The 22,267-nt window shown below is 44.0% G+C and overlaps 1 protein-coding gene across 1 annotated transcript in view; it reads right to left on the bottom strand.

The window, feature by feature from the left end:
- GRID1 (glutamate ionotropic receptor delta type subunit 1) overlaps positions 1-21,863 on the bottom strand; it is a 255,063-nt gene extending 233,200 nt beyond the window's left edge. Inside the window, exons 1-2 of the mRNA XM_048506863.1 lie at positions 21,843-21,863; positions 7,303-7,356 (exon numbers count right to left, since the gene is read on the bottom strand). Coding sequence (XP_048362820.1) covers positions 7,303-7,356; positions 21,843-21,863 — 75 coding nt within the window. The remainder of the gene's footprint in view (positions 1-7,302; positions 7,357-21,842) is intronic.
- Positions 21,864-22,267: the final 404 nt, after the last annotated feature.

Here is a 22,267-nt window from a genome sequence, read left to right as displayed (position 1 = left end):
CATGGCGTAGGCAGATTTGCGCTTCAGTCTGGTCACCACAGGTATCCCCTAGGCCAGAGTTGGACACCCCTGCCCTAGGCAAAGACAACCACATGATACAGTGGATGCAGTTTCCAATGGCGATAAGAGAAAATACAGTCAGCTGTGCATTCGGGGTGACATGCACCACAAAGAGTGCATGTACAACAAAAGCTGAACAGATTCATGTCAGAGAATCTCAAATTAGAATCTGACCTAAAGGGTTTTATCCTCCCTTGGATGTAGGACAGAGGGATTTACATTATTAATTCCTCCTGATCCATACAGGAGCTCAGGAGGATAACTCTCTCACACCATCACTCAAAACAGACAGCTTACCAACCTTCAAAACATTTATTTCAGTCAGAAGACTTCACGAATTTTAGAACTATCACTACTATATGTGCTAACTCAATAGAATTTTACAGGGTCTACAGACATTTGTACATTGACAGGAACCAAAGGATGCAATTTGTGTTCTATTTGCACTTTCTACCTGCCACCAAGTTCTCAGAAACTTTACAATGTTACACAGAAATTCTAATTGGTTACTGTCTTGTAAATGTGCTGATGGATAGTTCAGAATCACCTTTCGCAAATGCCTCCCCTATCTATATTCTGTCAGTCAAAATGATCCCTATTTAGTAACAGGAAAAAAACACTACCCAGATAATACTGAATATCTTTTTCTGTAGGCGCTTCTGCTCGGTATACACACATAGAGAGAGAAACTCAGGTTTTTAGCTTGAGACAGTGAATTCCAACACCTCAATCAACAACTTCCCTCAGTGAAAGCTGCAGAGAATGTACAGGGCGCTGTGTTTATAGGAACATAAATAGTGTGTGTTTGTGTGTGTGTGTGTGTGTTTGGTTGTTTTATACTAAGCCATTACACCAAAAAAAGAATCCATAAACATTACAAGGAGCCGAGAAGATTCATAATGGCCTTTGGAGGTAGCAATTTTATACCCTCCACCCCCTTTTAATTTGAATGCATTACCACTAACCAGACAAAAGCAATTTATAGTCACTGTTAACATGTGCAGCTACCTTCCTGCGAATGATTAGTGAGTAGCCATGGAGAGAAAGAAAGCCGAACAAAAGAAGTCTGTAGTTAAACTTGATGTTCCCTATATAATGCATTAGCATGAAATAATAGATACCCAGCTCTTTAAATATTTTATCAGCCTTAAGAGCATAAAACACACAATATTACTGATATATACAAATGTATATAATAACAGTGCTTCTCCTAAGTGGCCCAAAATTTATAAATGAGCATTCTGGATATTTTCCCTTTGGTTATAAACGGTGTCGTTTCTCAGCATGCAGATTTCCACTGTCAGTTTTTCTAAGCACAGCTTAGGAATTTTTTTTTCCTTAAGTAAAGTTCCATGTAACATAAATACAGGTATATTGCCCTTTAAATAGGATTTAGTGCATATAAACGGGCATATGTATTTTGTTTGATGGCAGAACTGGATAATGGTTGTGCAATCGGCAGAATTCGGCTACAGAGATTATAATGTATCAAGTGGACGCAGCTAATCTCCTGTAATGTACACACTCTTCCAAAGCCAAGAGCGAACAACAGCTGTACATCAAGGTTCGGCACTGCCTCTGTTGTCAATGGTAACAGACTACAACTCTACGGACCACCCAGAGGCATATATCTGCATTACCGTGCAGAGCAACGCTCTTTCCCCTACAAGTGGAGAGGGTCAGCATGACAAATAGCGTGACAAGCTTTGCCATTTGTGATGTACGCCCAGAATTTTGTTTTGATCTTTGTCATGCTACAATGCCAGTCAGAGGCTGGAAAGGCTGGAAACAGAACAGTACAATTTGCATACTGTCATTATTTAGGCTGGAGAATGGCAGGCAGTATGCTCAAGGCAACAAGGCTGACGCTTGACAAATTTAGAGCTGAGCCGAATTTTCGCAAATGTTGATCTCAATGAAAATGTGTTTATTCTATAAAGAACAATTTTTTTCGGGATGAACAAGTATATGATACATGTGACATTCAAAACGTCCCTTCCCCCCCCCCCACAAACACATTTTTCATGAGATGGGGTACAGGCAGGATTCCCTCTCCCACTTCTGAGAGACATCCTTTGACAGAGAGCATGAAAAGGTGAAGATGGAGATGCCAGGGTCATGTAAACACTCATTTACTGAATGAAAAGCAGAAGCCAATATAGGCAAGGGAATGACATCATTTGCTGATGCTGGGTCCTGCTATCCAATCAGCAATCACTTTTTGAGGCCTTCCAGTGAGGGTACCATATCACCTCCTCCTTCAATAAAACTTAATGGTCTTGTAGGAATCCTCTCTGAGCCTTACCATGTGTACTGCTTTTGCACAAACAAAACAAAATGAAATTCTCCCAACCTGCTCCAAAGGATGATTTGGGTTTCTTTGGTCAGGGGAGGGGTGTCTGTGTTATAATAAAGGAAGTCTTACATGAATTATTTGAAAAAGGAGTGAAGTTCTTTGGAAATTGAAATATGTACCATTCTAGTTGCCACAAAAAGGCTATTATAAAGCTGTAAAAGCTGCAGAAAAGAGCAACCAGAGATAAATGTGCAGGTTGTATCTCTCTGAAAAGGTAAGTTTTTCCACTCCTTTATTTGGTCTTTGCCACCAATTTGGTCTATGTCATTTTATTTGGTCTGTGTCACCAATGTGTAGCTGTTTTTCATAAAGGAAACTACTCTTAATGAAGGATTTTGGAAATACCTGTTTGTGACCTTTAACAGCAAAATTTACGAACTTTTTGAAACTTTTAGGTTATACCCTAAGATATTACCAACAACTAGTTTCACCAGTGACCCTAATTTGGTTATCAACAGTTGCCAGCGAATAATAGTGTATCGGTTATCTTACTCATAACAAATTGAGCTGTGCAGCAGCTATTCTAAGATTGAGAAATTAAAAAGCAGCAGAGTTTTTAGGCTTCAATGTCAAGTCATTCGCCAATTAACTGGCTAACTGACTGAAGTAATGAGTGTGAAAATATGCTAAATTGTTACTGAAGAAACTTCAGCTGTGGCTTTCCCATTCTGGTGCAGTGGGGGCTGAACAAATAGGCTTTTGTAAGCGGAAATCTCCTCTGGACCATGCCTTGGTGCTATTACACCTAGCCAGTAAAAACTCAATCAATGCAGATAACAAACTCTACACTGCCTTTATTGATTTAAAGGCTGCCTTTGACTCTGTGCCGAGAGTACTTCTCTGGGCAAAACTAGCTGCCCTCAACATGGATGCCAGACTCCTGTTCTTAATTAGGCAACTGCACACAAATACCAGCTGCCGGATCAAGTGTTCCCACGAAGGCCTTTTGACAGACAGTATTTCAATTTCCAAAGGGGTTAAACAGGGCTGCGTCCTGGCCCCACTCTTCTCAATCTTTTCTTAAGTGACCTCCCCTCTGCTCTCTCAGCAGTGAACAGCCATGCCCCAAAACTGGGTACATCCCATGTATCAATTCTGCTCTATGCAGATGATGCTGTCCTCTCTCGATCCAGAGTTGGCCTCAGATGCTTAATGAAGCGCTGTGTGGATTACTGTGAATCCAACAGATTGACAATTAATTATGAAAAAACCAAGGTATTGGTCTTCTTGCATTACCTGTTCTATTTATGAACCATTTTGACCCAGTTTTCACAACAAATTTTGACAAACTCTTCCAATCCATGAAGGCCACTACTTGTGCACTGGATCCTTATCTAACCTGGCTTCTAAAATCCAGGAAAGTCCACATCAACAAGTCCTTAGCATCTACTAGAAATAAAACTCTCTCTCTCTCTCTCTCTCTCTCTCTCTCTCTCTCTCTCTGCTGCTCATTAATAACTCCTTTTCTCACCTAGAACCTTCTTATTTTTTTCCATTGCCTAGTGTAAATTGTCAGTAATCTGCCTTTGCTAAAGACATTTATATATCTACAGCCATAAAGGTCCTTGTAGTGCTTCTGGCTAAAATTTCTGCCTGAAGTTAACCACTCTTAATGAGGTTGTTTTCACCTCCATCCTTATCTGCATCAATTAGCACCTACGAATCTACAGGTTTTGTTTATTTTCCATTAAGTATCTTTAACCCCTTTTGTGCTGAAAATGTTGAACTCTCTGTATTCTTAAATAGTACCTAGTCATATTTTAGAGGATCTATCTTGGCTATATGATTAACCCATAATTAGTCTTTCCCTGTCATCTTTCCATTCATTAAGAATTTTGGGACACAGTGTATACATCCACACATATGGGGTGGCAGGTATCTATCATTTTTGCAACACACTTTCAGGATCTGAGATGGGTTATTACATATCAGCATTAGGGATGTGGCAAATTTTGGGTAATCTTTGTTTAATGTTAAACTTATCTGCATTTGAATGTGGTGATTATCAAGTGTGAGCTGATAACCCAATCTGTTTGATTATTATATAAGGATTGCTTAGGCAAACATCAAAGAGTATGACTGTTTTTTAAAGCACAGCATTTATTTATATAACACATAAAGCATCAATGGCTGCATCCACCCAATGAGTCACTAATTCCCCTATATTTCCTCCTGTTATGCCACTGGAAGGCACGATACGTGATTTTTTAAATCAGTAATTGTTATTGTAAACCAGGGGTCCCCAAACTACGGCCCAGGGGCCAAATGTGGCCCCCTGAAGGCATTTATCCGGCCCGCCAAGCATGGCGGCGATGGCTCCATTCATGTGCAGTGGGGGCTCGAGGGAGAGGAGGAACCGGCCCCGGCTGTTGATTGCAATTACATGATGGCACCCCCAAATCTCCATGAATTTTCTGACCCAGAGTTGGAAACCTTACATGTGGCAATGCCTGCTCCGCCCTTCCCTCTCAGCTACTCCATGTGTTGCTCTCAGGCTTTCTGTTCTGCCTCACTCCCATTGGCATCAGCCAGGCTGGCGAATCGCTCGCTGCCTGCTAGGGAGGAAAGAACCCAGGAAGATACCTGATCCTGGGTTAGATGGAATGCTTCATTGGGAAAGTTCTGCTTTTTTTACAGGGGAAGGTATTCCACAGCCTCCCCAACAATATTTGGAGCCCACCCTGTACTTGACATACTTTGGTCACTGTTCTAAAAATAGACCATGACAGAAAGGCTGAAAGGTGAAATCAAACATTTTACAATCATTTGTGCATAGGAATTTGTTCATTGTTTTTTTTTTTAGTCTGGCCCTCCAACAGTCTGAGGGACAGTGAACTGGCCCTCTGTTTAAAAAGTTTGGGGACCCCTGTTGTAAACTAATGCTCTAAAGACCTATTCTCAAGAGCCTGAAATTCTCAACTTTCGTTTTTAAAAAGTATCGCCTTTTTCATTACTAAGTTATTTGGGGAAATATGCTCACAACATATTGCTCCTTATGACGAGGGAAGATGAAGGACTATGACAGTTATGAAGCTTGACTTATTCAGAGATTGTGGCAGCAGACTGTCAGAATGTTAGTGCACGTTTCTGCCAGCTAGACCATCATTCTTTTAGCAAGTCCTCTAGTAACACAGCAGGGAAGATCGTGTCCATGGCTGCAGAAGAAACTATTGTGCTGTACTGCAGTGTTAGGAAGGAACGGAGGGAAGAAACATGTCAAAAAGCTACAAACAGGTAAGCCAATAGTCAAATCAATCCCTGAAAAATCGGTTCTGTTTGCAGCCACCAAACAGGACATCCACCAAAGCAGCGGGCATTCAAGTATCCCTTATCAAAATATATGGGTCATTCATTGCTGGGAATAATCAGTGCCACATTTTTTCCTGTTTTCACTTTGTCTTTCCTTGTGCAACCAATATACTTGAACCTGAATTTTAGAACCTTCTCTTCTTCCTTCCTATTATACCCGTATATTTGCATCTACAATGGCCATTTCCCCACTTACCGTTTGCGGTGCGCTACTCTCAGTGCGAGTCATTTCTGGCGCGGGGTCGTGTTCCCCACTGCCCCATGCTCTGCGCGAGGTCATCAAAAGGTGCTGTTTTTTCAGCGCCAGAAATGACGCACACTGAGGGGACGCGAGGGCGGCAGAGTTGGGGCGCCTGCGTTGTCGCCGCCCGGACTCGTGGGGAGCGCCGCTGGACCCCGCGCTATTTGGGGAGAGTAGCGCGCAGCAAACGGTAAGTGGGGAAAGTTGCCAATGACAGAAAGATCCCTCACACCAACGCACAAACCTCATTATTCTGTGGTAACAGGAAAGTTTTCAAGCCTTGTATGAGGGACAGGGGGTGGTTCTGCCCCGAAAGGAAAAACAGTCACTCAGCAACCGTTTCACCCCTGCATCCAAACACCTTTCAGAGCAGGGACAGAATATTGGAGGGAAGCTGAGCAGCAGTTTTAGTTGAGGTCTGCCTCAGGGATGGGATAGTCAGACTTCTGGGTCTGTCCCAGCAAGGGAACAAACAGTTTGAAGGGTACCTGTGCCTGGTAGTGTGGAGACTGGTTTAGCTCTACCTGTAGGAGAGGACAGTTATGAAGCTTGACTCTGGTGATGAGCAGGCCCTGTACAGTTTAATTTGATCCATGGGAAAGGGCAGACTGGTGGGGGTGGAATCCTGTGTGTGCAAAAGGATCCAGAAGAAGAAGAAGATGAAGAGTTTGGATTTATTTCCCCCCTTTCTCTCCTGCAGGAGACTCAAAGGGGCTTACAATCTCCTTGCCCTTCCCCCCTCACAACAAACACCCTGTGAGGTAGGTGGGGCTGAGAGAGCTCCAAGAACCTGTGACTAGCCCAAGGTCACCCAGCTGGTGTGTGTGGGAGTGCACAGGCTAATCTGAATTCCCCAGATAAGCCTCCACAGCTCAGGCGGCAGAGCTGGGAATCAAACCCGGTTCCTCCAGATTAGATACACGAGCTCTTAACCTCCTACGCCACTGCTGCTCCTGTTGTTTAGTCAGTGAAAGTGTCTTAGCAAGTGCTAATTCACTATTCCTTTAAAGGACTTAGCAAGCCACACTCCCACGATCCATGCAACTGCTAACAAATATGCCCTGGCCTTACCATCACCCTGCCCCCCACACACATACACAATATATCAAAATGGTGCAAAACCACTTTTTTTTAAAAAAAAGTAGCAGACAAAACAAATGCTACAGCACCCCAGAAAATGATGCTGACCGCATCAGCTTGAACGTCTCTGAAAAATGTCTTTCTGTCTCAGGGCAAAGTGGATGCTGGTTATCATTGCCAGATAACAGCGAAATGGAGGGGAGAAGAGGAAAAATGGGTGAGCCGAAGTCCAGTTTACGGATCATCTGTCTCTTACCTCGTTCACATAGACCCAGTGACTATCCTTTGATGCCAGGTTGGTTTCCACCGCCTAGAGAAAGACAAAACAAAGCAAATAAATAAAACACTGACGCATACTTAAAATAAAATAAATTCATTGGATAACACTTCACAACGAGCATACAGTTTATGCTGCAAATATATATATGTTTGTAAATGTTTGTAAATGTTTGTTACTGTTTACTGTTTATACAATGGTCATATAATTGATATTCAACTAAAGAGTCATATGCTTTGCAATGAATCTGCCTTCAGAAGTCCAGCTCAGAATGATCAAAAAGTGCTCCATCAAAAAGCGTTTAACTGATATAAGAAATGTCATAAGAACTTGATGTTAAATCCTCTTGGCGTATAAAAGAATATTTCTTGGAATATCATTTATTCAACCAAGTATCAGTCTATTTGTCTAACAATTGACAGTCTTTGTTTAACAACTAACAAACAGGGTAAGTGCTTTCATCGCTAGGTGGCTAGAACTAGATCAAAGTAAAAAGGTCTTTGCTGCACTTCAAAGAGAAGGAAAAAATTGTGCAAAGTAATATTGTTAGTGACCAAGGGCTTGGTTCTCCAGGCATTAGACTAATAGTTACCTAATTATTAAAAAGAGCCAACAGCTTTGTCAATAAAATAGCACATTAGAGGCCCTTTATCCAGAACACTAATCAATGATTCATTTAGGAGGCAAACCAAATTAACTATTTACAGCACAATTCTCAGTTCCCTGGCAAAAAGGAGGCGCAAATTCAGCTTTGCACTTGTTCCAATACCACCAACTGAATTTAGGCTGAGTAAAACTTCCTGCACAGTTACGATCAATGCAAAGCCACGTGTAAACTAGGCTCCAAGGAGTCTTTCCAATGGCCCCTTCGGCACACGCAAATTAATGCATTTTCAAACCACTTTCACAACTGTTTGCAAGCGGATTTTGCCATTCCGCACAGCTTCAAAGAGCACTGAAAGCAGTTTGAAAGTGCATTATTCTGCAGGTGCGGAATGGGCTTTAGTTTCAGAGGGTGGCTGTAGCATCCCAAAAGAGGAGGAGGAGGTAATTTCCTCTTTCACAAGCCCCAAAATGGAGCAGCTATCTCCTCCAGAATCATTCCCCGTTTTCCTCTACCTCAGCACCAGGGCCCGTATCGCTTTATAGCACAACAACAAAAGATTTTATTTGAATAAATGGAAAAAAACTAATTGAATAACTAATTGAATAAATGGAAAAACTAAACTTCCCTTAGTAGGGTTGAAGAGCACATAAACACGTAATGAAATCAGAAGTATGTATTGACATTTAAAATAGCATTTAGGCTCGCATATGGTCCTAAGCCCAAAGGTGAGTTGGTTGGGTCCCTGCCTAGAATCTCCGTGTCCACTGGCTATCCCCTCAGGAAGCTGGTATTCCACTTCAAAACTGACCAGTCTCCCTCGGGCACTTCCTTGCAGCCATATCCTTTTTATGGGGAGTAAACAAGCCCCAATGTCACCCAAATTTTACTACTTTGGTAGCCTTTTCAGGTTTTGGGGCTCAGACCCCTTTCTCGGAGTCTTCCTTCCTGGGACTATCCCCAGAAAAAACAAAATCTCCTCAGGACTCTTGGCTGCCCCTTTTTCTACCCTCAAGCAATTTCTCACAGCCAGGAATTAACCATTTACGGCAGGAATTAACCATTTCCGTCTATCACTTGAAAACACCTCCCCAGTGGGTGTTTGTTATAGTGGCCATGCTGGTTCGTCGGAGGACAGCTAGATTCAAGACCAGTAGCACCTTAGAGACAAAGTATAAAGCTTTCGAAGGTCAAAGTATCTGACGAAAATAACTTTGCCTCTTGAAAACTTATACCCCGCCCCCAATTAATTGGCCTTTAAGGTGCTGTTAGACTTGAATCTAGTTTTTTCACTGTCTGAAGTAGCTGCTGTCCATGGAGGGTCAATGGCTGTTAGAGGAAAAACCATTGGGTTAATCTCAATAATCCATTACAAAATGACACGGGCAGAATCAGAGAGCCTTGTTCTCTGCAGTGGGCAACTGACATTGTCCTACAAGTCCCTCTGTCCTGAATGACCAGATTATCTCCTTCTGTGGAGGTGAGATTATTTCTCCTGAGGGGCAGCTTTAGAAACTTGGCTTTATAGAATACAACACTCTATTTTTGTCCGGGGGAACCAAAGCTGATACTGAATGGAAGAGAGACAACAGAACATTACACTGAACTGCCAACTGGACTGGTATAGATGACTTGTATCACAAAAGGAAAATTCTCAGACTTTTCCTTCTTCCTTTCTACATTCTGTCAGTAACAATTCAATTCTAATATTTCCCAAGGGAGCTCGGACTGATTTAAGGTGAGATAGAATGCTTTATAGGGAGGGGAGGCAGCATGATAAAACTCAGTCTTGTCCAATATTAGATGCCAAGCAGGGTCAGTACTTGCAAAGGAGACCACCAAGGAAGTCTGTGGAGGAAGTCGATGGCAAACCACCTCTGCTTCTCAGTAGCCTTGAAAGCTCCTTGCTGGGCATGCCAAAAGTCAGCTCCAACTTGACCACCCCTTATACACACACTCACAGGATATCCTACAATTGAGTCACAACCTGGGCTGAGCCTGAGAGCAGTACCCACACCAGGTTCTGAACTGAAGCAAAAGAGAAGACTCCGGGAGAAATTAGCAATACAGTTAAGGAGTCCAAAATCTTGGTGCATCTTGGAGAACAGCACAAACTAAAAAGGACAACCAGACAGACAGACAGACAGACAGACAGACAGACAGACAGACAGACAGACAGCTGGCAGGAATATTTGTGATAGAGTACATGAAAAGAGTTGTCTGTAATTAATACAATAGTGTAGCATGTAATGGGTTGTGCTTGAACCTTGCGCTGGTTATTTGCAGGCAGTTTTTACGTAAGGAATATTAAAATCCTACTCTCAGCATGTGAAGTCAGAAGTGGTACAGCCCTCTTCTGTTGCCTCAAGATCCCACCAATGTTCCCTGTAAGCAGAGATGAGAACCAACCAGCTCTCACCACTTCTCTAGAAGTGCTTACTAATTTTTTTCTGAGTGCTGAGAAGGGGTTACTAAAGCAACCTCCCTGCTCAATAGGGACTGGAGGTGCGTGTGTGCGGCGGCGGCACTGTTTGAATCCCACCACCATCGGAACCTGTTATTAAATTTTTTGGATCCCACCACTGCCTGTAAGCCATGAAGCCACACAGCCACCGTACTGGTACCACGCAGATTGGGCAGCCAGCTACAGAGGGGGAGCTTTTGAGGGTGGCTTACTTCCGCTCACTGGTAGGGAATTTCCATGCAGTCATGGGGAATGGTTAGAAGGACTATTGGATCCCACCCTTTCATCCAGCTGCAATAGGCAGAACAGGCCTAAGGTATCATATCTCTAAGCATTCTTGGCCCCTTTGCTGTTACCTGGCACGACGATATTCTTGTCGCATCTGTTACAGAGACGCGTTTGGAACGGAGCAACGGATCCTCGTCGGGTGAATGGAACCAGATCAAGAATTTGCCGGACTACATTGCATTTTGTTCACGGTTTTGGGGGGCGGGGAGTTCCGCATTGGGACATTTCTAGTAAAGTAGTGGATCTGTACAGGCAAGACGGGGTGCATTTGTCACCAAAGGGTACGGAATTGTGGCTGCATAGCATAAGAACAGTGCTGCGTGTTTGGCTGAAGGCTTAGGAGGTGATGGCGGGAGCAGGGGAAGGGTTTCCTTCTGTCCTTGCTCTGTGGCGGGTTGCGCATGGGGGATGATCTGATGGAAAGGGGAGCTGGGGAGCTCCCCTTGTTTTGGCACACCTCCTTAAAGAGGTGGGGGTAGAGCAAGCCTCAAGGAAGTTGGACCCCTGGGGCTGAGAAGCTTGCGCCCTTAGCGTAAGTTGGATGGGGCCTCCAGTCATGGGCATTTCACCGGACTGGACATTGTCTCACTCCAATCTTTCGCCTGCTTTATTCCTCCAGCACCGGGCTGAGGAATCAGTTTGCCCTGGGGTCAGCACTTGTGCTGCCCAGAGGCTTGGATCACCCCCCATGCTGCGCCATCTATATTTCCTATGCTTTCTGTTAATAAAGTTCTTTGGCTATGGCCATTTACTTATCCACTTTAAAATTGTGTCGGTAGTTTCTTGGGGGAAGCATGACCGAACGGGAGGGCCACCAATCCACCCGCAAAGCCTTTATTAACCTCCACCCCCCACCCCATAACTTCCACATTTAATCTGCCTGGACTCCTGCCTTGAATGCAGTTTGACTCTCTCTCTCTCTCTCTCTCTCTCTCTCTCTCTCTCACACACACACACACACACACACAAAAACCATTTTATCTCTGGCTTTTACAGATGGGAAAATAAAAGAAAACTCCTTCTTATGGAAACCTTCCAAGAGCTTCAACAACAATTCCTTTTGCAAAGCTCAAATGCCTCACATCATTTATCCGCATGTTAACTACTGAACAACTGCACAAGGCAACACTGTTTTCACAGGATAATTGCAGCTGTCGGGAAGGAACGTTTCTTTAAAGCCACGAATACAATCTTAACTAAAGAACTGAACTTTCCAGGAGGCTACAGCATGGAATTTCAGCACACTGGCTGGATGTTGTTTTTGAAGGCATACCAGCGTCTCTAGAGATTAGAAGGGACAATTGGTGCTTATTTGCACACGTACACCCGGTACTGCAAAGTGGAAAGCGCATTCCGGTACGGCAAAGTGGATAGCGCACAATTTAATCAAGTGCTCTATTCTGCACTTGGCACAAAGACCCTACTTTTAAAAGATTTGCGGGGAATTTTACACATGCTAGGGATGTTTTACATTCTACTTGCGGCGCAGGCTGATCTGCTGTAAAGAATCCTGCCTTTTCCTTCATGGAACTCCTCGATACAAAGGGGATCTTAGGGTACATTCCATGGTGAACACTCAAACTGGACTCCTAGCTGTCACTGTGCGTGAGCCAAGCATGCGCATCCACATGCCCAGCAACACACACACCACACTGGACATTACAGAGGAAGATCTAAATAAGAAGCAAACAATCATCACTCCGAGCTATATGATCTTCTCACAGTGGAACAACTTCAAAAGCCCACCACTACAGATCTTTCACCAAACAAGTCCTTAAAAGTTAAGTTTCCCCTTCAATCGTGTTCGACCCTGGGGTACCATTGCAAACAGTGATTTTGTAGGCAAGCAGCTTTTGTGGGGTAGTTTGCCATTGCTTTCCCTGGCTATTCTTTACCCCCTAGCTATGAACTAGGTACTCATTTACTGACCAAGGAATGGGTGGATGGCTGAGTTGACCATGAGCCAGCTGCCAGGATATCTGACCCACAGGGGGCTTGAACTCCTGACAAGTGCAAGCACTGAACCAGAACCATTTGATTGAGAACCTAGAGCTCTTGCAGATGTTTGGAACCAGAATTCCATCAAGCCTTCCGTCAGCATGGCCAATTGGCCATGCTGGTAGGGGCTGATGGGAATTGTAGTTCCTGAACATCTGGAGAGCCGCAGGTTCCCTACCCCTGCACTACACCATGAGGTTCCTTAGTAAGTGTCTAAGGAACCCCTGGGACACTGGTTTGAAAACCACTGACTTGCAAAACCATTACAAGACATGGCACCATCTTGGATTTTACAAAAAGAGGCAGTTCCCTCACAGAGGGTTTTGACATTCGGCATTAATTCTAAAATCTCAACAAAATGCTCAGCAGATGTTGTGAAACTAGATACAGACATGGGAAATGGAGAAAGGCTTCCCAGAAATAGCAGTTTTGAAAAACAAGCAAATACTATTTCCAAGCTGCCCAGTAGGTCAGTTCTGAAGACACCATTCTGCATTTGCAATAAAAATAAACTTCAGTAGCAACCATATGGTGCATATGCATTAGCTCGTTTGGGCTGGTAAATGTGTATCTAACTGTAATGGCTCAAAAAAAAAAGAAGGTTTTTTTCCCCTTCTTAGTTTAAGGAAACACAAATTTCTCTACATAGCCATGGAGACACCTTCTCGACTGCACCTGCAGGCTCTGAGCTCCCATCCAGTCAGACAATGGGCCTTTCCCCACTTAACTTAAGCCCCGCGCTACTTGAGGAGAGTAGTGCGGGGTCCCCCGGCACTCCCCATGACAGGGGCGGCGACAGTGCAGCTGCCCCAATGCTGCCGCTGTCGCGCCCCCTCAGCACGGGGCATCCCAGGCGCTTTTCTTAAGGGGTCGTGGGGACTCCCGGGCGTGTGCCTGGGATGCCGCATGCTGAGAGCAGCGCGCGGCATAGGGGGGATCCAACTGAGTGGGGAAAGGCCCAATATCAGGTCAGTCTCAAGTTTGCACTAAGCCAGTTGGGGCTGCTTGTCTCCTCACAAGGAGAACTGGTCCTCACGAGAGGAGATGCCCGTATTAAGGTCATCAGGTGTGGAGAAGCAGCTAGGCATTCCTTGATCATATCTGGATCCAGCAAAGGTGAGAAGTCCCTCCTTGTGAAACAGTTTGTATTGCACATTAATCATTATTTATGTTGGATAACTGATACCTGGGAGCTGCTTTGGGATCCAGCTTACCACTAAAAAAACAGGGTAAAAATTAAAATGACTGAGCATCCTCATCAGGCATCAAGGTGGATTCCCCTGAGTACAGACTAACTGCTAACTGCTAGCAAAGAGGTCATTCTAGTCAGCTACACCAGTATCTCCAAATTATACAAACAAATAAAGCTTTCTCATACTATGTCAAGTTACTGGTCTGTACAGCTTACTCTGACAAAGTTTCCCAGGCTGCAGCCAGCAACCCCAGGGAGAAATTGAAGAGCGAGACCTGATGCACTGGTGTCACTTCCAATAAAACCTGGAAGTGATGTCATTACATTCTGTTGAATATAAGAAAACTCTATGGTTTTACCGTACAGTTTTTGTAAATGTTAGGCTGTCCTCTATGTCACTTCGGATTTTCATTCTGTTTCTAGTCAGATGTCCCAGAAGCAGGAGATCTGTTCTCATGTGTTTTTTTTTACATTCAGGTAACATTCTGCTTTCAACCTATGAGAAAATTTCTCAGACTTGTGGGGAAATTCTGACCAACCAGGATACAGACCCAAAAGAAAGCAGCTAACAGGAACACCTCAGTATGTGAGAAGGCTGTTCAGCGAGATAAGAGTAAAATTCACAGCAAAGTTCAAAGGCTTTGGATGCGAATTGAACTTGTGAAAAAAAATGTTCATTTCAGGAACAGTTGTGTGTGTTTTTTTCACTCAGCTCATAATAACCAGATATATAAATGCTCTGAAGGAATTAGTGCATGTACTGTGGAACACAGAGGAGTGACTTTTAAGCATTCTCAATCACCCATCAGTCCAGCTCATAAGTTGCAAATGAAGAATTGATTTTTTTTACCAATTAGTTCCACTCGTTACAAACAGTCCAAAGCTGTTTGACGGGTTAGTTTTCATAAACAGTACAGTATAGTGCAGTGGTCTGCAACTGCGGCTCTCCAGATGTTCCTGGACTACAATTCCTATCAGCCTCTGCCAGCATGGCCAATTGGGATGGGATTTGTAGTCCAGGAACATCTGGAGAGCTGCAGGTTGCAGACCCCTGGTATAGTGCAATCAGCAGTGTTTCATGTGCACATTTTCTTGCACAACCCAATGGAAGTCCTATTTTCCCCCTCCTGCCTTCCAGATAAGTTTTTATTGCATATCAAGGGTTAGCCAATTTGGTAAATAAATGACGAGCACATTAAAACACACACGAGCACAAATATTTTGAAAAAAACCCACCTTTTCCTTTTTTGTTCATTTAGGGACAAAGGAAGGGAAAGGAAGGAAGCTAGCCAGGACTTTTACAATAGATATTCAACGTTAGGTAGTACGCACTTTAACTGTTCACAGATTAAAACAAGTAAACAGATACAGAAGGAAACTTTCTTTGGGGAATATTCAACACATCAACAGCACTCTAGTGTGTAATTATGCATGACAAACAAATAAAAAGCAGATTACAGGCCAATCCGAACGTGCACATACACATCAATTGATGTCTAATCAGTGAATGGATTCAACGCATTCGTTGAAAAGTTTCGGAACAGCAATATGTTGCTATGTGAAGCTTTATCTGTACCAACTGATTCACATTTTTAGCTAACTAATTTATGGAGCTCATTATCATGTATGTATGAACATGTTCATGTTTTTTTTTTCTTGGTCTCAGACCAGAAGGTGACAGAGAAGCTTTTTTTAAAAAAAAAATGATACCATTTTACCTTCTTTAAAGATAAAATACTAAAGGTATCACTACTGTGAGGCCAAACTGAATTTCACTCAAACCACCCTTACAACTAGTATTTACACTAATGTTAGATTTTTTCAGAGAATAAAATTACACAGCACTCCGATTAACCTAGTTGTAGAGCAATTAAAGGCTACTATGTTTATCTTTCTGAGTTTGTGCAGTACACCACTGGCGTAATGCCCATTGGGCAAGGTGGGCAGCTGCCCAGGGCATCAGCTTGTGGGGGGGGGGCATCAAAATGCTGAGTTCGTTTTTGGGTATTTTAGTGGTTTTCCATTTTTGGCCTGCAGGGAGCGCAGTTTTTAGGATAGCGGCACCAAAATTTCAGCATATCATCAGGAGACTGTCCTTATGCTACCCCCCAAGTTTGGTGAGGTTTGGTCTAGGGAGTCCAAAGTTATGGACTCCCAAAGGGGGTGCCCCTATCCCCCATTGTTTCCAATGGAAGCTAATAGGAGATGGGGGCTACAGTTTTGAGGGTCCATAACTTTGGCCCCCCCTGAACCAAACTGCACCAAACTTGGGGGGTATCATTAGGGCAGTCTCCTGATGAGACCCTGAAAGTTTTGAGACTGTGCCTTCAGAAATGTGCCCCCCACAGCCTGCAACCCCCATTGACAGCAATGCAGAAAACTCAATGCAGAACAAAGATTCTTGGGCAAATTTCTAGGATGTTCCTGCAGGGGGTGCATTTTTGGATGTATCAGCACCAAAATTTCAGGGTATCATCTGGAGATGATGGCACCCCCCAAGTTTGGTGCAGTTTGGGGGGGGGGCATCCAACTCAGGTTTTGCCCAGGGCTACAGTTTGCCCAGGGCTGCCTCGTTACGCCCCTGCAGTACACCCTGACTATATAATTCATAAATATTTTTGAAAGACTGGATCACATTTCCTAAATATCAATTACAACTGAGAACATTCTCCAGGCATATTCAAATAATCATGTATAATCTATGCATAGGTGTGAGTGTTTATTGCATCTAATTCTCAACATAGCCAAATCTGTAGATACTTAAATCAGAACCATGAACAGACAAGGCAGATCTTACTACAAACCTAAAAAACTTCTCAAAAATAAATTGAGGGAGTTGAATATTCCTCAATAACAGAAACAGCCTCGGTAGCTTTAAGAAACAAATACATTCAGTGGCCATTGCTAGACAACTAAAGTATTGCCAGCCTTCAAGCCTTGGTTTTTGTCAGTAAAAGAGGAGGAAGAGCAGTGGCAGGGTTTTTCCCAGGGCTGTTCTGGTCTTTGTGGGAGAACTCAAGGGACCAGAACCAGCAGCAACCACCATGCAACTTGCTACCTCGTGACTTGTATGATTCAGCCAGGCCCAGATGCTCAGTGTTCTGCAGCAACAAGCCCCCCCAAACCAGGGTGGTGTAGTAGTTAGAACTCCAGACAAGGATCTGAGAGTCTGGAGTTTGAATCACCCATTTTCTGGGGATGCTCACTGGATGACCTTGAGGCAGTTACACATTCTCACAGGGTTGATGTGATGGTAAAATGGAGAAGACAGTGGTGTATCCTGCTTTGGGTCCCCATTGTGGAGAAAAGTGGAGTATAACTGAAATGAATGAATGAATGAATGAATGAATGAATGAATGAATGAATGAATGAATGAATGAATGAATGAATGAATGAATGAATGAATGAATGAATGGGGCAGATAGAAGATGGGGCAAATAGAAGTAGGCTGGTGGTAAGGGAGAAGGAGAGAAGAAGGCAGGGAAAGGTGAGGATATAAGGGTTGCCAGGAAATAGTGGAGGAGGGCAGCTAATGCTCTGAAGAACAAGGCACATGGCAGAAATCTTCTGGTAGCTACACAAGCCTAAGGGAAACTGCCAGACTTGGAGAGGAAAGAGGAAGGTAAATTTAAGCTGTTCCAAACTGTAGTAGGGCTCTTGGAGTTAATTTAAAGTTGACATTTCTATTAGAAACTCAGACATTTGGGGTTTAATATCTCAGTCATTCCAAGTGGCATAGTCCCAGAACTTGGCAGGCAGGTTGTCAGCCTCCTTGCAATTTTTGGATCCCAAAATATAAAGTTTTTAAAAGATTGTTTTAGGCCTTTAAATGCAATAACATCTGAAGTAGCTCTCTTACTATTCAAGATCAGGGCTTGGTAATGCAACCTTCATTATTTATAGAAGGCTGGGAAGGAAGTAACCCCTCCCCGCTTTTTGTTCAGCTTGCTGTCCAGATGTTCAGTGATAATTCTTGAAGTGGAATCCAAGAATAAATGAGGTTTATAATAAAGCACTTCTGGAGCAACAGGGACTTCCTTGAGTCTTTCAATATCAGCCTGGTCCTTGCAGATTAGATTGGTCAGTACTCCAGGGATGAAATTTTCAAAATTCAAGCTAAACAACAAACCCGGAACTTTTCCAAACCATCCAATACGTACACGGGTGGTATTCCCCATAATGCAACAGAATCTTAGTATTTAGGGTCCTGAATGTAGCCAAAGTCTTGCTTTCGCTACTGTCCTCCAGCCTGCTCCATGTTCATCTCCACAATCATGTTTTCCTTCCAAGAGACTTGTAGACACTGCACTGAATGACTACTGGCTTTATATGCTGTCTAAGGAAAAACAGCAAGCTTGGCTGGAACCTGAGATCCTTTTTGTTCAAGATATGGGTAGTCATCCTCACTCAGCCTAACCTACTTTGCAGGGTTGCTCTAAGACAGTGATGGCAATCCTTTTCGAGACTGAGTGCCCAAATTGCAACCCAAAGCCCACTTATTTATTGCAAAGTGGCAACACAGCAATTTAACCTGAATACTGAAGTTTTCGTTTAGAAAAAACAGTTGCCTCTGAGGCACGCATTACTCTGGAGTAAGCTTGGCGAAGCAACCGTGCAGTGCTTTGAATGGGTGAATCACAACCCTAGGAGGGTTTACTCAGAAGCAAGCCCCATTGCCAGCAACCAAACTTACTCCCAGGTAAAGGATCGTGCCCAGGCCAGCCTAGATGTGTGTGTGTGTGTGGGGGGGGTGATTTTCCACCCCGACACACATGACGAACTCTGTGCACGCGTGCCCACAGAAAGGGCTCTGAGTGCCATCTCTGGCACCCGTGCCGTAGGTTCGCCACCACTGCTCTAAGATAAACATGAGATAATCTGATAAGTTGTCCTAAGTTTCTTGAAGGAAGGCAAGATATATACATGGGGCATGGTTAGGAGGATGGAACACAGACCGGAAAACAATTTTTCCCTTGACAAAAATCCCTGAAAAAAATTATGGTCCTGCCCCCATGTACAACTCTACAGAGTTCATGTCCAGCTTGCATTTTTTTCCCCTTCTCATTCATGAGACAGAGAATAGTCTTAACAAGAGACAGCACAGCGTAAGTTCACAGCAAAGTAGGTAGTTTTTGGCTACCTATTATTTTAACCTGAGGGAAATTCTATTGTCACTGGCAACAGCTGGCTCATTTTGGCCGTCTGAAATATTTTAATAAAACACATTATGTAACATGGATGTAAAATTTCACATTCCCCTCACAGTTTCTTCTTCAAAGCAAGTAGTGTTCTGTTCTCACATTGATCAAAAAAGCCAAATGGGTGATATGGCCAAAGACACTTGCTAGATTTGCCAAATGGCACTCATATAATGCCAGTGTGATATAGTGGCTAGATTTTTGGACTAGGATGTGGGAGGAACAAGTTCGAATCCCCACTCTGCTATGGAAGCTCACTGGGTGAATTTGGGCCCGTCACACCCACGTAGACGAAGCTACCTCACAGTGTGGTTGTAAAGATAATACGAAGAATCAAAGATGAAACTTTTGGGCTCCACTGGGGAAGAAAAGAAGAGGGGCTCACCAAGGCAAGGGCACAAATGGTGCAGAGGGAAACAAGTTCTTTAATAAAACGGAAAAAAAATAAAGAATATTGTTCTTTGTATTATCAAAGGCTTTCAGAGCCAGAATCAACTGGCTGTTGTGAGTTTTCTGGGATATGTGCAGAGGTGGGATCCAGCAGGTTCTCGCAGGCTCCCGAGAGTAGGTTACTAATTATTTGTGTGTGCCGAGAGGGGGTTACTAATTGGTGATTTTGCCACGTGATTTTTGCCTTAGTTACGCCCCTCCTCTCAGCAGTAGCGCGCGGAACTTGAAGCAGTCTAGCAGGAGGTGCACCGGCGTGCGTGGCAGCCTGTGCCTGCGTGCATTTGTTTCCAACCCAAGGACCGGCACAGCGGCTGCGTCCTTCCCACAGCCCCGCCTAGGAATGCCCCGACCTTGGAGATGCCTGGTTATGCCCCTGTCGTGCTCCGCCCAGCCCCATTGGCATTACGCCACAGTTTGAATCCCACCACCATGGGAACCTGTTACTAATTTTTTTGGATCCCACCACTGGCTATGTGGCCATGGTCTGATAGCCTTTGCTCCTGTCAGGCCCTGCCATCACAGGCCTGCCAAAGTGCACGTAACATGCCTGGGAATGTCTGGCTGCAGCTGGACTCGTATCATCCTTGCCCAAGGCCAGAGGCCTATGTCTTTTGTTTCTGCTATAATGAATAGAGCTTACCGGCTCTCCCTATCTATCTTTCTCTGGGAGTAGCCCAGCCATTCCCAAAACAATGTTACTACCGCAACTATCTTCAACTATCCTTTCACATGCTGATATTGGGAGAATGCAAAGGTGGGGGCTATCTAACTCCAACCATACTGTAATCTCAAGGTTTATACTGGGGGCCAGGGAGCTGGGACTTCAGTCTCAGCTACCTGGCCATAGGGTAGGCACAGTTCTAATAAAGCTCTTGAAGCCATTCTTGAGTCTTGGTATTGACTGGGGTACTAGACCCTTACAGCTCCTAATGCTTCATGCCATAGAGAGAAACATATCTTATTGGGAAATGCCTCTAAAGAGGTCAGCGGGTAAAACACTTCAAGATTATAGCCACACAGCCTAGAAAACCCACATCAGCCAACTTGTTCTCTGCTGGGGAGAAAAGTGGGGTATAAGTGAAGTAAATAAATAATGCAGCTCTTCACTTTGAACTTAATGACAGAGGGGAAAAAATAAAATGGAATATCATCCTCACAGACAACTCTCATGTGTAGCTCTGAGAGGAATGTAGCCTTGAGCCAGGGATAGCAGGGCCAGTCCAAAGCACGGAAGGCAGTGTTTCAATTCAGATGCAAGAGCTAGCTCATGTAAATGCACTAATAAGAACAGTCACATTACCGAGTAAATTGAAATATTATACTGTTTGCGTGCATCTTGTTAACTCATTTCCATCTTCGCTCCCATGAGCGAGGTTGGATTCGATGATTACCTAAATTAGGTGCTCACATGGAAACCAATGTTAATCACTAGATTATGCACATATGGCCTGATTCTCCACTGCCTCGTGTTGTGTGCAGTCACTTGGATCTATGCAAAGAGGTAGCAAAATGAGGCTACTGAATCAAGAGAGCAGCGTTCAACGCCAGCTCGCACCATCACCGAACGAAAAAAAAGCCGATGCCACAAGCCAAACAAATCTGCATCAAGCCACATTTAAAAGACATTTCTAGCGAAAGCAAAAAATCATTTGCATGTATTGTAAATTCTATAGCTGGGTTTGATCATCCATGTGACGTTTGGGCTTCTCGTGTTGGCACTGACGATCTGGCAGTACATGTGCCCAAGGAGATTTTGCCCATCTGCAGATGCTATGGTTTTCTGGTTTTGATGAAAAACACACATATTTGTTGTTGCAGATAAGTGTCCTAAATAAGCAGCAGGTTGGATCTGGGGCGGGGGGGGGGAGAGGAGGGAGAGTTAGCAATGGGATACACAAATTGTTTTGCAATCAAGTAAACTGTGCACCTACTACACAGGATGAGGCTCAGAAAGATGTTTTCCTCTTCTAAGTGGGCCAAGACCTGTAGGGTGCTGGGCAAGATATATTGATGCTAAAAAGCAATTTGGGACAAGCAGTATCGATCCTAAAATGCAATTTGGGGCAGGCAAAAGCAGGCAGCAGTGTGGAGCAGAAAACAGATTGGGACAACCAGAAAGGGACTCAACAAAATTCTACTGATAGCCCCAAGAAGTCTTGAAGATAGGAGAGACCACCTTTTAAGTGGGGGGGGGGGCTGTGAGAGATTTAAAGGGACAGCACTCTGGCATAACTGAATAGCCTCAACAATGGTCTGTCTTTGCCAGCTGGGTTTTTTACAAGAACAAGTCACCTTGAGGGTTCATAGTTGAGACCGACTCCATACCTGGATGGTCTGCAACACCATTTTTGAGTCAGCTCACTGGCCTTTCAGGATATCTATTTGTGAATTCAGAGGCTGTGAAGGTCCCCGGACAGATTGCTCTGACTCAAGATGCAGGTCCTGATGGTGGACGAAAAGTGTGACTCAGGATATAAGGTGTCACCCATTCTGGATGAAGCTGAACACCCGTTTAAAGAACAGGTCCATAGTCTGGGGGTGCTCTTGGACGCAGGCATACTGCCAGATAAGCAAGTGACAGCTGTGGCCAGATTTGGTAGCTTCAACTAGTTTGCCAGCACTGCCTTTCCTGGGCAGAAAAGATCTGGTCACTATGGGGCTTACCCTGGTTACATCTAGATTAGATTACTGCAATGTACTCAGCCTGGGGCTGCCCTTGAACAGTGTTCGGATTAGTACAGAATGATGAA

The sequence above is a fragment of the Sphaerodactylus townsendi genome, linkage group LG08 (assembly GCF_021028975.2).
Source record: "Sphaerodactylus townsendi isolate TG3544 linkage group LG08, MPM_Stown_v2.3, whole genome shotgun sequence".
Classification (NCBI taxonomy): domain Eukaryota; kingdom Metazoa; phylum Chordata; class Lepidosauria; order Squamata; family Sphaerodactylidae; genus Sphaerodactylus; species Sphaerodactylus townsendi.
The sequence above is the reverse complement of the archived record's forward strand: the minus strand, read 5'-3'. Positions and strand labels throughout refer to the sequence as shown.